The sequence below is a fragment of the Sardina pilchardus genome, chromosome 1 (assembly GCF_963854185.1).
Source record: "Sardina pilchardus chromosome 1, fSarPil1.1, whole genome shotgun sequence".
NCBI lineage: Eukaryota > Metazoa > Chordata > Actinopteri > Clupeiformes > Clupeidae > Sardina > Sardina pilchardus.
The window spans coordinates 12,289,118-12,306,379 of NC_084994.1; the positions used below are offsets into that span (position 1 = coordinate 12,289,118).

The window sequence follows — 17,262 nt, forward strand, 5'->3', positions numbered from 1 at the left end:
ATTTATTTGAAATATTTTACAAAGTATTCCATAGAACAATCAATACAAACTTGCTGCAGACTGATTACTGACAAATTCACTTTATTCACCCAGTGGCCGGCAACAAGGTACACTTGCCATCACACTTCAGTCCAGCAGGTGGTGGTAATGCACTCTGTTTGCAAACCAAAACACTCACTGAAGAAGAAGAAGGTTACCCTTCTTTTTTCTGTGAGCTCCTTTTGGTAGTTTGCAAACAGATTGAATTGCCACTATCTGCTGGACTGAAAAAAGCATGGAGGTATTCAGGGGGTCAGGATTTGACTGATTAGCTTCGCCGATTAGCAAGGCACTTCCTCGTCGACATTTTCCAGAAATACATCATGTCCGGTGCCATTTCTCCCGATTTCTCCTCATGCTGATTGGTGACTGTTCCACTCTCAGCTCATGCACGAGCTTAGTGTGGGCACGAGCTCTCCTTCTGTACCTACGTCAATCAGAAACCTGGCACTTAATTGTAGTAAAACGGCACCGGAAACAAGCCCCATGAAACGCCATGTTGAAGCCTAAAAAAATGGAGGTATTACAAGAACTGGAGAAAGTGAACAAGTCCCACCCCCATTCATTTCAATGGGAATGCAAGGCTAGTGAAAATAGCCAAAATGTAACAATTTTTTCAGGCTTCAACATGGCGTTTCAAGGGGCTTGTTTCCGGTGCCGTTTTACCAATGACAGAATGAGAGCTCGTGCCCACACTAAGCTTGTGCATGAGCTGAGAGTGGAACAGCCACCAATCAGCAAGAGGAAAACGGCAACGGACATGATGTATTTCTGGAAAATGGCGACGAGGAAGTGCCTTGCTAATCGGCGAAGGTAATCAGTCAAATCCTGACCCCCTGGAAAAAAGTGTCAGCCAAATGTAATGTAATACTTGTTTTCTTTGTTGAAAGTCGCATTGGGTAAAAATATGGTAGCCAAATTAATGTAATGCCTTGCAAATGCAACTTCCAACAATGTGTACGCCTGCCATGATGTAGCTCAGTGTAGTTATCCAAAATGCAAACAGGTAGGCAGTCTTATCACAGTGGGGCCCTGCAGCTGGGTCGTAATTGGGCTGGTATATTGAGTAGATCCACACGTTGCCTGCAGACAGATAGACCATCTTAAATATACAGAAGCACTTATCATCTGATGACTCAATCCAACATGTATTATATGCATAGAAAAAATAATTAAGTTACGATATTAAATGTATCATCTTGTATCACTCCTGTATCTACAGGCGAAGGAACTGACACATTTTACCGCATTCTTTACTTTAATAATGATATGCATGTGACAAATAAAACTCCTTGTATCCTTGTATCCTACATCTTAGGCATCATAATAATAGATTCACATGTCCATGTTATGCTATAGGGTTGACTTGCTATTTCTTACCAGCAATGAACCAACAGGTGAGGAAGAGGCAGACGATGGAGTTCCAGCAGTTGCAGATGCAGCAGATGCCATTCACTTCTTCAGCATCAGCATCATCAGCTTGTGAGCCGGGCAGGCAGGTCAGAAGCACCAGGGATAAGGTGAAGACTCCTGTCACCACCAGATAGATAGGGATGTATCTCTGTATCGGACAGCTATCCAGGTACAGCGCACCTAAAGACCGAAACAGAGAGTAATGTGACGGTTATGCACGTTTACCTATTGACATATTGGTTAGCAGCAACTGATGATAATATTATTGACTTAAAGGCACTCACCAATTACAATCTCCGAAATGGGTATGACAAGCACTAGTAGCTTAAGAGTTACTGTTGGGGAACAGAAATTATAATCAGACAAGTTGTATCTACACATTTTACAAGTTAATGAGAATGATTAAAAGGCCTGAGAAAAATGCAACAGCAGCTGAAACCTTGTGGCCTATACAGTACCTACCTAAAACAGGTAAACCGAGTACACAGCAGGCAACTCCGCATATGCTTTGCAGTGCAGAACTGACCCCCATTGTCTCTGATACTATGATGCCAAAAATACAAAATGGAAACAAACAAGGAAAAAGTAACGAGACAAAAAGATTGACACATGTGAACGGTTACTTGACACAAGACAGCCTGGGCTCGTACTCTCAAAGAATTTGAAGGCGAAAAGTACTAACAGGCACATTTAGGAGAAACTCCAATAATGGGCATGTCACTCGTAACTTTAGGACTCCTAACTTCCATGTCATTCGTAACTTTAGGACTCCTAACTTTTTTTGACTGAGTCATTCACAAAGCATTTTAACCCCAAAAGTAGAACCTCTGGGACAGCTTAACCCTCCTGTTGTGTTACGCAGTGGCGATTCTAGAGATTTGTAACAAGGGTGGCCCTAGTGGGCCACTAAATAATCTAGATAAACAGAAACAGGCTCAAATTGTTAAATTAGCACACATGCATAAATAAAACCATGCACCACACACCATATCATAAATTAAAGGACAAAGACCATACTCTCACATCAAATGTCTTTGTAATTGGACAAAATGTCAAATACAGTTTTCAGCTCATTTTCAGCTCTGAACAAAACCTGCTCAGAAATTAGGCCATTTGAGCAAAAGTGGAAGTGTGAAATGTTTTTTTTGCCAGTGGTTCTTAACTGGTCTGGTTTTGGAACCCATAATTTCACAAGTTCATAAAGTTGTGACCAACTATATATATATTTAGCATTCAGGCCAACGAATATGGTGAGGTAGCCTACATAAGACACGCAAAGTGCCTGGCCTATTTGTGTGGAAAATGCAGATGTGTGGCATTACATTTGTGAAGTCTTTAACTGCTGATATTACCTCAAAGTACTACTCAACAGGTTTGTCTTTGACAGGGGTCGATGTTTCCAAGTGGCACTTTGGATGGTTGTATGCTCTCATGTGCGCTCTCATGTGGTCTTATTTTGTCCTCAATTTAAGTTAATCACATTCTGTCTTACTGCATACTTTTGTAAAATTATATCTAACATGACATGTCACATAAACATTGTCTATGTCCATGCCATGGCAATGACTGACATAGGCTACCTACGAATAAATGTTATCAAAATAATGGGCCAATTCTAGATCTGCCCAGGTAGCGTTTTAAATTGGCAATTTTTAATTTCTTTTTAGTCACAAGCTCCGCGACCCATCACTCAGATCAGTACCACAACCCACTTTTGGGTTCCAACCCACCAGTTAAGAAACACTGGCCTAAGCTATAAACTTTCCACAATGTCAATATTACATTAGGGTAGTAGACTATTTACAATACAACATAACAATACAACAGTGTCGGCTGAGTAGGTAGAATAGGCAGATATAAAAATTTGCCTATACATTACGTGATTCTACAATTGCAATACTGGGTTTTGTGTGTGTGATAAGATAAATGGGCACTGGCAAATGTGATAGGTAAATTTATGTTTTTGTGTTAGCGCAAGCAGTAGCCTGTAGGCCTATTGTAAACTCACATGCTAAAAACAATAAGCCATGTAGCCTATAACTGCAAGCATGTTTGCTAGATTGCTTATATTTCTGAACCCTGATATTTCAAACTAGTGTGCTGCAAGTGCATCAAGAAATTTCTCGCCTTTGACTGTTAATGGCGAATAGTAGACTAGGATTTTGGGGTGGCACCTGGGGTGGCCAATTGAATCTCAAGGGTGGCCTGCAGTGTTGGGGAGTAACGCGGTACATGTAATTGCGTTACGTAATTTAATTACAAAATAAATGTAACAGTAATATATTATAGTTACTGGAGAAAAAAATGTAATTCAATTACAGGTACTTTTGAAAATTTTCAAAATTACAATTTGAATTACATCTCAAAATTGTCAGCAATTTCTTGCAAAGAATATTATGTAAAAAGAACAAAAAGTTTCCCTCCACAGCCAGTTTGACATGGGACCTTCTGATAGGCTCTATCACGTCTACAGCGCCATGCATCAGCATAGTGCACGTACATGCCTGCCTCAGCATTGAGCAGTGTGAATTTCAGTTTGCCAGCAAAACGTGTGTGTCTGTAGCAGCAATGTCACATAGAAATGCATTTCATTCTTGGAAATTTAAAAAACATTTCTTACATGTCTCGGAAAAGGGCATTAATTTAACTGTGCAATGCAAGGCTTGTTTGCCAGCGGTCAAGATGTTGTCCACATCGAAAATGTCTATGTCCAACCTCAAGAAACACCTAGAGGTAAGTGCTGCTTAGCCTACTTTAACTGCAAACTAAATATTAAACGAAGTAGGGAAGCCGAGACTAATTTCACATAAGACATAAAGAGACCGCTGTGTATTTTCACCGTTTCCGCATGCTTTTAATGTGCTCAAATGACGATAGTTAGCTTCATATTTCATTTCACAACATTACGCTAGCTATTCTAGATAGCTAGCATAGCTAACTTTCCCTCCTTATCCCTCCCATCCGAACCACATATGTCTGAGCATCCACGATCAACCTCACGCCCACTCGTTTTAGCCTATGTTGCTTAACTAATTTGTTAGGTCTGATATTAGCATTCCTGACTTGCTTTATTAAAATGTACTAGCTAACAAATCCTTGCAATGATAAACCCCAAGGTGCCCTTTACATGGGTTTGAAGACATGTTTGTAATTAGCCTACTTCGTAATTTTGTGATTGTAAATGGATGCAGCTGCATGACACAATGAGATAAATATCATATCTTAACGAAGTATGTACCAGAAGTAAACTGTAATTAACCGAGTCTAAGTGCCCAAATGCAATCGTTATTCGCCACCCAGTGGTCAAATATACCCCATCTTTTGTTTAATTTGACCTCATTTTCTTTCTGCTGCTGAGCTAGGCCTAGTAGGCCTACTAATACTACTAGGCTACTGCTACTACTACTACTACTAATAATAATAATAATAATAATAGTAATAATGATAATAATAATGATGATAATAAATAGCATCAATGTGAACATTAATGTTATGACTTGATACACTAGGGGAATCTGTTTTACTGAGTCTTTCCTAAGTAGTCAACTTACCTCATAAAACAAACCATTTCACATCTAGATATAAAATAGAAAATACAAGTTTATAATATAAGCAGGGCAATACACAATTGATTATTATAGGCTATGTTCCAATTATTTCAGCATTTCCAACAGATATTGTACATTCTTAAATAGATATTTATTTCTTCTTTTCAGAGGAGACATCCAAGCCTTCTTCTGATGCAAGAGACAAGACGTCAGCCTGATGAACAGGAGGATGAACTGGCAAGCACTTCTCCTCAACCCCCTTTGAAGCAAGCAAGGATAGTGGCAGGGTTCAGTGTGTCACAGGATCGTGTGAACAAACTGGTATTTGATTTTGTGGTTGAAGATGTACAGTGCTTTTCAGTAGTGGAGCAGCCATCATTCCGAAAGCTGGTTGAGGGTCTTAGTGGGGGAAGAAAACCAATGTGTAGAAAGACCCTGATGCAACGGATTGATAGGGAGTTTGCAATTATGAAAGAATCAGTGATCTCTAAGCTCATTGAAGTGGACACTGTCTGCACGACAGCAGACATTTGGTCAGCTCAAAACCGGAGCTTCTTCGGTGTGACATGTCACTGGATTGATAAGGACACACTAGAGAGACATTCTGCAGCTTTGGCATGCACCCGCATTAAAGGTCGACACACCTATGATGCAGTTGCAACAAAACTAAACCAAATTCATGCAGAATACAAGATTCAAACCAAAGTCAGATGCACTGTGACTGACAATGGAAGCAACTTCGTAAAGGCATTCCGTGAATTTGGTGTTAGTGAAGAGGAGACAGATGATCACAGTGATGGTGTGACATTCTCTGATGTCAGTAGTCTTCTTCAGGAAGAGGAAGATGAGCATTTTTTCCTTCCACAGCACCAGCGCTGTGCGGCTCATACACTTAATCTGATAGCCACAAACGAGGTTCACAAAGCAGGAGGGAACGGCCCATCACGTAAACTGTACAGAAGTGCAATGGCTAAGTGCTGCGCTATATGGAACAAAGCACATAGGTCTTCTTTGGCCGCGGAGGCTATTCAGGATATAGCCAAGATGCAGTTCATCGTTCCAACAGTCACAAGATGGTCCTCAGAATTCAGGGCCATTACAAAAGTTGTAGGGCTCTCAGAAGACCAGTTGAGGGACATCTGTGACAAGCTAGACACTCCAATGTTTCACCCACAAGAGGCGGCGTTCCTCAAGGAATACTCTGAGGTTCTGCAGCCTTTAGCTCTTGCCATTGATATTCTCCAGGGCGAGAACAAGTGTTACTTAGGATATGTTGTCCCTACTTTGCTGAGTCTTAAGACAAAGTTGTCTGAAAAGCTAGCTCATGTTACATACACTGCACACATCATCACAACTATCTCTGAGGCTATAGAAGAGAGGTTTGGATCAGTGTTAGCCAGTCATGAAGCACAGATGGCAACCACAACCCTGCCAAAGTTTCGTCTAGGTTGTATCAGCCCTGAAAAGCGAGCTGACATGAGAAGAGTGTTGCTGCAGGAAGCTGCTGCTCTTGAACAACAGCAGAGCCCAGTTTCATCAAGAGATGATGATGACAATGGCAGAAGATCTGATGATTCAGATGATTTTTTTGTTTTTGAAAATGACAAAGATACAGCATCTGACAGCACAGCCCACAGTGAAGTGAGGAAATATTTGGAGGATTCAGACACCAGCATGAAATCTCTGCAGGCATTTCCAATAATTAAGAAGCTTTTTGTCAAATACAATACTACACTCCCCTCCAGTGCTCCCGTGGAGCGTCTTTTCAGTCAGGGAGGCAAGGTTTTGACTCCCTCTAGAAATAGAATGACTGATAATCACATGGAGCAGGTCCTGCTCTTACGCTACAATAGAGATCACTATCCTAATTTGGTCCATAGTGACTAATGGAGATATAGGGCACCTACATCTGCCACTCTCTGCCACTCTACCTCTGTCTAGTTTTATTTTTCTCCAGATTTTGATTTGCTCAGAAGCATCTTTATATGTTTTTGTGTTGTGTTCAAGTTTGAAATAGTACCTGGCAGCCTGATATACAGTGTCAACTGTTTTATTTTATGTTTTATCACAGGCACATCTCAAGAATTAAGAGCAGCTTATTCAGCTCAAAATGTCAAATGTTTTAAGTGTGTTTTGATAAAGAAAAAAAAAACCTACAGTATCTGTATGTCAACATAAACATTTATTTTACAGTAAAATTTGGCTTGAAGTCTGACCTTGTGGTGGTTATCATTATATTATCCTCATAAAAAATGTGATGATGCTAATTCATGTATTAAAAGGGGCTCAATATAGCCTGGGAATGCTCATGCTACCTTGTGCGCTGGTACCGAACTGCTCTGCAGCCTGGAGACCAAGGCCGAAATCTTCTCATGGATTTGGGGAGTGTATATCAATAAAAAAAACCAGGAAAGTAATCAAAAAGTAATCAAAAAGTAATTAGTTACGTTACTCAGATAAAGTAATTCAAATAGTTACACTACTATTACATTTTAAACAGGGTAACTTGTAACTGTAACACATTACATTTCTAAAGTAACCTTCCCAACACTGGTGGCCTGTGCCACCCGGAGCCACCCCTCTGGCTACGCCCCTGGTGTTACGGGCAAATCTGTCCGATTTCACATATTTTCTCTCTGTAAAATATAGTTAATCTGATTTTCATGAGGGTCCATGACTTATTATAATTATGCTTCCAATTGTAATCGTGCAATTTGTAGGGTGTAGTTGTGCACCCACCCATTCACGATCATTCTCATGAAAAGGCAGACTGAACGATTGAGGAGTGTTGTAAAATAGACATGCTAAAGCTGTAGGGGAAGCTCTGCAGAGAAATCTGCAAGCGTAAAACGAGCAAAAACGAAAAGCGAAAGCGAAACCGGCGATGAAAAAACGCCAAACATGCATAGTTTCTCTTTAAAGCGACACTTCACTGAATAGCATTTAGCTTTGTGTCTTTAGAAAACCAGTCATGTTTTTGAATGGCCGTGCATCATTCCCTCAGTTTTCCTTGAGATGGGAGAAATACAGATTTCAATGTTGGAATAATCATCATTTTACATCATTGAAAGCAGGAAGTCCTATTCATGGGTTTCATTGAAATCCGTATTTCTCCCATCTCAAGGCAAACTGAGGGAATGATGCACGACCATTCAAAAACATGACTGGTTTTCTAAAGATACAAAGCTTAATGCTAATCAGTGAAGTGTCCCTTTAATTAACTTTTCTGATATGTGTAACGGTAGCCAGCTGGTATGTAGTGCCCACTCTGACATCTTAGTGAATCTAACATGGCCTCCAAAGACATATTTGGCTCTCTTAAAGCTCGACCCAAGTCTTGAACATATCTTACATCCAAACAGTGGTTTCACCATGCACTTAATTAATGTGTAATTTCTAGACAATTACTGTGCAATTACACCATACAACAACAATTCAAATAACTTTAAGGGTAAAATAAAATGATAATAACTGCTGTAAATATGTACTTACCGAAGCAATAAATATTTAGGATTTACTTTTTGTGACATAATATGTGAGCTGTTATCTGTTGTTATGATGAAATAAATTATTATGGTATCTGGGCTGTAAAATACTGTTTTTGTCTCTTTGAAAGGTTTTCTGTATGGTGGAGAGTTGTTGAAATCCTTTCGAAAAGACAAAACAGTATTTTACAGCCCTGATACCATATAGTTATTGTGAAATTACCTTAATTATTTTATCATAATAACAGATAACAGGTCACATTTTACCATCAAACTAACTACTACAAAAACGTTGACCACTGTGTAATTGTGCCATAACACGTAGAAGTTACTATGTAATTTAGTCCTTCATAGCACCATCATGTTGAGCAATGGGCCTGACACTTTGGCTCAGCTCAAGCTGCAGGGTTAGTACCCATGGAGACTTGGGTTCAAGCCTGGGTGGGGTCACTGCTCTCTCCCTTTGCTACATCCTTTCTGACAGCAAAACACAATACACTATGTGTGTCAGTTCCAAGAAAAGGAAAGCTATTGCATAAATACAACGATATTTTACACATATAGAAGACACACGGATGTTAATTATATACCGGTATATACATTTACATTTAGATTTGAATTAAAAGAAATTCAGTGTATTGCAATGACTATGGTAGGGCATGATTTGTTGTCAAATTAACTGACCTGTGATCGCCTGTAGGTCCTCTGAGTGAATACAGCTACTCTTACTGGGGAGGGCAGATGGGGGCAGGTCAGGCTGAATGTCTGACTATTGTCACATGTCACCTCCTGTTTCCCCTTTAAGCAGCGCAGAGCTATTTGATTTTTGTGTCAGTCAGTGACAGATGTCACGTATATTGCTTTCAGAATTTGTCACAGGATGCCTGGCTACATAGATCAGTAACTGTCAAGAGGAAGTGCACATAGTGTTGACAGTACACAGAAAGCAAATGGCAGAACCTAGAAGAAAATATAGTTGCATTTGCTTCTCAATAAATCCCCAATCTCCCAAAATGTCTCTGTGTACTTCACACAAACACTGTGCAACAGGAAGTCCTATTCATGGGTTTCATTGACATCCGTATTTCTCACATCTCAAGGCAAACTGAGGGAATGATGCACGGCCATTCAAAAACATGGCTGGTGTTCTAAAGATACAAAGCTTAATGCTAATCGGTGAAGTGTCCCCTTAACGATCATTTTTCACTCCCACTCTAGAAATATTTCCGACTCTGGACACGGATGGTTCAGGAAAGGTTGAGTTCAACATGTTTCAGGTGGGTCGGCTCAAACTCTTCTCTCAAAATCAAACAAAAACAAAATATGTTATTTTATATAGTCACCGTTGCAATGGTCTGGACGCTGTATTATTGTGTGTGTGTGTGTGTGTGTGTGTGTGTCTTTGTGTGTGTGTGTGTGTGTGTGCGTGTGTGTGTGTGTGTGTGTGTGTGTGTGTGTGTGTGTCTTTGTGTGTGTGTGTCTGTGTGTGTGTGTGTGTGTGTGTGTGTGTGTCTTTGTGTGTGTGTGTGTGTGTGTGTGTGTGTGTGTGTGTGTGTCTTTGTGTGTGTGTCTGTGTGTGTGTCGTTGGGCGATGTGACGGATGAATATGTATAGTGCTATGAGTACTTGGAGGGATAGAATATGTTTATAATGTTTTGTATTATATCTCCCCCTAGTGGCTGTATTTGACCCTACTGTGAATTTCAAACTCATGCACCAAATGACCAGCAGGGCGGTGCTCTCCACTCGCTCCAGTTACTTCTTCTGGACACTGTTACCGTAGCCTACTGCCCCAACACTTTGTATTTGTTTTTGCTGATTGCATTGAGTTAGACCATGCCACATATCAGAGTTGGAAAACTCCAGCTTCAGAGAGTAAAAGTCTGATCGTGTATTGGTACCTGTGCACTTAGCACAGGTGATCTCATCAATTAGCTGCCCTACCCAGAGCCATAGAAAGAGAGAGTTGCGACACGCCACAAGATCAAAAGTTCCAAAAAGCCTGCACTGAATGGCTGAATATCAGGAGGGTGGAATGTACTTCTGGATGCTGGAGAGTGTAATCAATTAACTCATTGACTACTGACTAAGATATTAATAGTTCCAAAACTCCCATAACGAGTAAATAGCCTGCAAAAAGCGCTGCCATTTTTTCCTATGGAGGTCTATGGAAGTGTCGCTACTCTGTTTTATCTACCGCTCTGGCTCTACCTAGCTCAAGAGTTGTGCAGATCAGAATCATGCTGGTTTAAATGAATGGTTGGCACAGATATGTGGTAGGACTTTTACTCACTGAAACTGGATTTTTCCACCTCTGCCACATATTTGCAATCAATATGTAAAACGGCTTGACATCCTGTATTCTTGTTGACTAAAGCCCTATTCGCACGGGATTAGTATTACCTGTGGACCTTTGGTGATTTGTGATAATTGCGGAGAATGTCTGAGATCTTAGTCCCGTGCGAATGTGCCATGTCTGTAATTTGTAAAGTAAAAATTCCGCCGCAAATTACCTACTATATTTCGCCAAACACAGACGTCCGGTGATAATACTTATCCCGTGCGAATCTGTATCTCAGTGATTGCTGTTGCAATTGCATATCTTTTCTACTTTCTGTGTTGTTTTCGGACGTTAGCATACGACATATCCGGGTGTAATGTCAGTGAAAATAGAGTCATTTACAGACTTTGCTTATCCCGTGCGAATGCGCTGCAAATAACACAGAGGTGGGGCGATAATTTGAAAATGACCGGAGGTCCACAGGTAATACTAATCCCGTGCGAATAGGGCTAATGTTGTAATTAGTCAATAGACCTACACTACTGAATAATTCTAGTTAACTATAATCAGTTACAAAGCACCTTAGTAATAGCCATCATGTTATCATCAACGGTCTAATACAATCTTGTATATTTTTGTACAATAAAAGGTATTACCTCTTGTTGTCTGAATTCTTAATGCCAAACCTCCTAACCATGTATATAGCAACAGGTGAGGTTAATTAAAGTAAATATTTTCTCAACAATCTTCTGAAAAGTAGTGGTTATTCATGGGTTTCATCAGGTCCCTTTCCACAGGTGTATACAATCAAGCACCTTGATTATCAATGCAGACTGCATGGTGCTTGATTAATACACCTGTGCAAAGGGACCTGATGAAACCCATGCATACATGACATTGATACTCGATATAATGTGCATACACCAACACATACACATTACACATACAGCAACAAGAAACGTTTTGATAAACAATTAGTTCTTCTTTAAAACCCTGTTTGAGATTACTGGCATTTATAAATGTGTAACAAATGTGAACAAAGACGTTAACAACCATATTTAAGGCTTAACGTATCTTTGCCTTCTTAAGCACTGAACAAAAATGCTTTCATTACACAAAACATAAAACCTAATTCAAATAATTTATTTTGAATATTTGACAAAGTATTCCATAGAACAATCAATACAAACTTGCTGCAGCCTGATTACTGACGGGCCTGAAAGTAGGAGCCTTATCAAACATTAAAACAGATAACAAGACAATTCACTTCATTCACCCAGTGGCCGGCTACAGGGTACACTTGCCATCACACTTCAGTCCAGCAGATGGTAGTAATGCACTCTGTTTGCAAACCAAAAAACTCACTGAAGAAGAAGAAGGTTACTCTGGCCAGAGAATGGCCAGAGAATGTCTAAAGGTGCCTCTCATGTAAAGGTTATACGTCCCTCGCTCCTCTGGCCTCGATCCTCACTGATCTACATAAAGAATGATGGGGCGGCAACAACGACAGTCTATCCCTTCGTCTATCTTTCTTTATGTAGATCAGTGAGGATCGAGGCCCGAGGAGCGAGGGAGGACGTATAAACTTTACATGAGAGGCACCCTAATAAGGGGAGAAGGACCACTTGCTAAATACTTCCGCATGGTACTGCAACTAGAGGGCGATCGCGAGCAAGTGATGAATGAATGGGTAGCAATGGAGCTGAACCCCCCAATACCACATTTGTCTTTATATAATTTTTTCTCCTGAAATTGCATTAATGCATGCGATGCAGGATAACTTGACTTGACAATTAGCTGACCAATGCAATTTTCAATATTTGTTGTTATTCCTAAAAACCCTTTCAAAGTTTTCATGTCACGTGACACAAAAGCAAACCCCTTTACGGCCATAGACCCAAAAGAAGGTTCAGCTTCACGACGTCGTCATAATCGGTCGCGATTTCTCGCTGACCAATCAGCATCCATGAGCTAAATGCTAGCATGTTACGCGGAAAGCGGCCCATCCTATGAAAAGCAGAAAGGACATGAGTGACTTTTTATTTCATTTCCAGTGGAAAACCTATACTCAGGTAGCTACTACGACAATGTACATTAAGAAATGAAGTTGTCAACTGTGAAAAAAACGAGTTTTAGCCGCTTAGCTCCATAGACCACAATTCATTTATCACTTGCTCGGCAGCGCCCTTAGCGGAATTTCAACAGATTGCAGGAACAATCCGGTACAATGAAGTTAATAGAAAGTGGACCGGCTCTCCCTAAAGGGCCTCTGAAATGGCCCTTTCCGAAACCTGCCCCTAAACCCTAGTCCTACACACTTCCACTTCGTTTGCGCGTTCACGCGAGGGTCCGCCACAATAAGTATCATCTGAAACGAATTTTGAGTCGAGTGAAGTGCCTAGCGAGAGGGGCCACCACGCCTCCAGGAGCAAGTCAGCATGGATGCTGTCTTGAAACGCAGGTGCAACCGTTTTCAAGTGTTTGTGCAGCTCGCGTATCTCCCTGCAAGTTGTTTTTTGGTCCGTATGACAGCATTTACAGACAAAAAGCGTGATTTAAGCTACATTGTAACAACTCATATTTAGTTTGATACTCAGTAAAATGTGCAAGATCGTACAGAAGTAGGCTGTAATATTTAAACACACGTGCAGGTCGCATTTACAGCACTTTTATAATTTGATGTTAAATAAAGCATAAAATGCAACTCCTCACTCATAGTAATGAAAGGAGATAGAGAAGAGGGATGTATATCCTAATACACAGGGGTGTCCAGAACATCTTAACTGGCGATTTAATATATATTGCCTTCATAATTTCTATGAAAACTAATATGACGTCAATTTCGTTCTCCCTTCAAGCACATCCGAAATGTAGCACTGTTTTAACCCAGTTTTGCAAAAACTGTAAAAATAACATTTAAATATGTTCATAATTATACCACTGCTTGGTCAAATTTCCTATTGTGATGCGCTATTTGGAACGTGCATTATTTTTCGTTATTCCACTGCTCGGTTGAGTTCCCCATTGTCCTGCGTTCTATAAGGGTGTGCATTAACTTTAGATATAGGCCCTTTCCGAAACGGATCCCTACTCACTTCGACTCGGTTAGCGAGTGAACTTCCTTTTCAAGTCCACTCGTGGGTGCGGAGAACACTCGCATTTGAAGGGTTAGGGGGTTAAAACAGCGCTACATTTCGGATGCACTTGAAGGGAGAAGGAAGTTGACATCATATTCGTTTTCATAGAAATTATGAAGGCAATATATATTAAATCGCCAATTAAGATGTTCTGGACACCCCTATGTATTAGGATATACATCCCTCTTCTCTCCTTTCATTACTATGAGTGAGGAGTTGCATTTTATGCTTTATTTAACCCTCATGTTGTCCTCAAATCTTACCGACGTTCGTTATCCTTGGGGTCAATTTGACCCCAGCTAACAAAACTCTCAAAAAATGATTGAAATTATTTTTTGTGGTAGGTACTTAACAAGAGTGTAATAACCACCATCAACAGCCCTAAAAAACAATCCCACCCCTCTACACCCCTTTATGAACCCTGGAACCCTGGCTGGCAATCTGGCCAATCCAGTGTCAACAGCCCAAAGGCTGAGTTTTTGGCCTTTTTCAGACCTGCCATAAAAACTTATATGTAATATGTACTTGTTTATGTGATAATGATAATAAGTACATGTTCTCATACTATTACAATAATAATATTCATATTGTGTCAAATATTCATTTACCTCATGTTTCATAAAAATGGGGTCAAATTGACCCCAAGAACACCAACGTAACTATTTTTTTTACAGGACATTGGAAACATATTTTAGTGCAAATTTCATGTTTACTCTGTTGTACCCTTCAAATGAGGAAAAGTCATGAAACTTGAAGCAAAACAAAAAAAGTGAACCATATATTTTATGATGTTAAACATGGTTTGGGGTCAAATTGACCCCAAGGACAAGATGAGGGTTAACATCAAATTATAAAAGTGCTGTAAATGCGACCTGCACATGTGTTCAAATATTACAGCCTACTTCTGTACGATCTTGCACATTTTACTGAGTATCAAACTGAACATGAGTTGTTACAATGTAGCTTAAATCACGCTTTTGTCTGTAAATGCCGTCATACGGACCAAAAAACAACTGGCAGGGAGATACACGAGCTGCACGAACGCTTGAAAACGGTTGCACCTGCGTTTCAAGTCAGCATCGATGCTGACTTGCTCCTGGAGGCGTGGTAGCCCCTCTCCCTAGGCACTTCACTCGACTCAAAATACGTTTCGGATGATACTTAATGTGGCGGACCCTCGCGTGAACGCGCAAACAAAGTGGAAGTGTGTAGTGTTAGGGTTTAGGGGCTGGTTTCGGAAAGGGCCATACGCACGGCTATGAAGTAGTTCCATTGTTTTTGACCGTATCACACTTGAATATTAATTCGCCAAACTTGGTGTGAAGTTTAAATGCACTGTCACGTTACATACAAGCTGTAAAATACAGACGTTCAGATCATAGTAACGTTTAGCATATGACAGAGGTGTCATTTAGCTAGTTAGGTGGCAGTAGGCTAAGAAAAATAGCAATCTTTCAAAGTTAACGTTGATCAGAATCTTGGGATATGCCAGCTTGACAACGGGAGATTAGAACTAACGACTGGCTTTTGGCCATAGCAACCATCCATTTAGAACTAGTAACCGCAGTTTGAGAAATGTGACCATTCATAGCGAAATCAGTCGTTTTGCGCACAACGTTATTTTGAGAAAATCAACAATAACAAACTTCCGGGTTAAAATGTTGAATTTCACGTTTTCGCCTCATTCGACTGTATACAGTCTACAGTTTCATATCGTGAACGCATTTCACGGAAAAACATAAGTTTTGACTGTTAAACCCGGCGAAGATTCAACACATTTGCTGTCATTCCCGTTGTGCACGCGCTGCTTAAAAAGGTGATTTCTCCTCTTCTGGCATATCGTGACAGGAGAACCATGTCAACTTTGGATGCTGTTATCTTAGCGATATTTTGTGTAATACCCTCGATATACATATCGTTGGAAAGCTTAGTTTATGGCCGTTCACGTGAGCACAATAACTTAATTTAATTAATTTTACCGAAACGACTGGTTCCGCTTTACAGGGTCACAAATTAGTTGAAATGTGTCTGGGAAAAGTAGATCTAGTTCTACAAACAAAACAGTTCTAGCGATTAAAACATTTAAATTAGCACCGGAAACGAACACAACGGAGTGGCAACAGTGGAATAAGCGGGATAATGGACTTCACGCCGTGCGGTTATTCAAAGTTAATGCACTTTTCTAGACGGAACGTCCCTCCGCTTCGCGTCGGGCCGTATCACCGTCTAGAACGTGCATTAACTTTGAATAACCGCACGGCGTGTCGTCCATTATCCCGTACATATAGGCCTACCGCACGGCTATGAAGTAGTTCCCTTCTCTTGGGCTTATTACACTTGAATATTAATTTGCCAATGTGAATGTAACGGTAAAAGCAGCAACGTTATATCTAAGACAGCGGCAATATAAACAACAGTGAAAGTAGCAGTGGTATAAGCGGGATAATCAACTCCACGCCGTGCGTTTCATAGGAAAATAGTGTACTTATCGAAGTGCCTGCGGCGTCGGGACCTTATTACCACTTCGAACGTGCATTATTTCCACGCACGGCGCGTCGTTGATTATCCCTTACTTGTGTGTGCTCAAGATGAAACTAGCAGTTTTCAAACATGTTATCAGGACCCATCTAAACTAATCTGTAATTTTACTTTTGATATTTTGTCAAGATAATTTGCCTAATTGTGCCATTATTTTAGGAAGGTGACAAAATAAAATAGAAATAATACAAATAATAAAAATAACAGCAAAAAAATCAATGAAAGCAAAAAAATCATGAAAATCCAAAAATCAGGATGACCGCCATCATATGACGTCATAATATGCAAATGAGTTGGATACATTTAATCCCTTCATAAACTTTGGGCCATCCTTAATATTTCTCTAATTTACAGAAAATCTCTATCTCTTAGGCTATCACTTTTAAGTTAAAGCCTTTTGAAATGATTATGTCAAAATCGAACGTTTTAGGCGCCTAAAGGGTTAACCCACCTTGTTATTTCAATGTCCCTCAGTGCTGTCGTTGCTTATTTGTCAAAGGAGAGGAAGACAGTTAACCCAGTCAGCAAAAGAGCCCACTCACTCTCTGAGAAGTAGCCTATAGAACCTGTAGCTTCAACAGGAAATATGTGTGTTGTTATCGACACAGCAACATGCGCCCAGCAGACTCGGTTTCATTTTCAATTAGGTTTTAGTAGAGTCTGCACAGCACGCACTGATCTCATCATTCTTCAACGACTACACATCTGTGGAGTCTGAATGTTCCCGTCGGCAAGATCTTAAAGGTAGGTTGCAATTAGATTTAGCTATTAGGCTACACTAGTTTTTTTTTTTTTTTTTTTAGAAGAGATATATTAAGATA

At 40.2% G+C, this 17,262-nt stretch overlaps 1 protein-coding gene across 1 annotated transcript; it reads right to left on the reverse strand.

The window, feature by feature from the left end:
* Positions 1 to 816: 816 nt before the first annotated feature.
* On the reverse strand, positions 817 to 9,283 carry LOC134058728 (transmembrane protein 272-like). Its single transcript, XM_062515654.1, has 5 exons — positions 9,170 to 9,283; positions 1,915 to 1,995; positions 1,737 to 1,787; positions 1,420 to 1,632; positions 817 to 1,122 (listed from the first exon to the last, which is right to left on the reverse strand). The coding sequence occupies exons 2-5, from the start codon at positions 1,982 to 1,984 to the stop codon at positions 959 to 961; spliced, it is 498 nt and encodes a 165-aa protein (XP_062371638.1). The 5' UTR covers positions 1,985 to 1,995; positions 9,170 to 9,283; the 3' UTR covers positions 817 to 958.
* Between the last annotated feature and the right edge of the window lie 7,979 nt (positions 9,284 to 17,262).

What these genes read in the sequence shown, in the direction of transcription:
- LOC134058728 (XM_062515654.1), bottom strand. Translation starts at nt 1,984, where the DNA reads ATGGGGGTCAGTTCTGCACTGCAAAGCATATGCGGAGTTGCCTGCTGT. An exon ending in ACTCGGTTTACCTGTTTTAG is followed by an intron (nt 1,788 to 1,914) that starts GTAGGTACTGTA and finishes GTTCCCCAACAG; the next exon opens with TAACTCTTAAGCTACTAGTG. An exon ending in CACCTGTTGGTTCATTGCTG is followed by an intron (nt 1,123 to 1,419) that starts GTAAGAAATAGC and finishes ATCTGTCTGCAG; the next exon opens with GCAACGTGTGGATCTACTCA.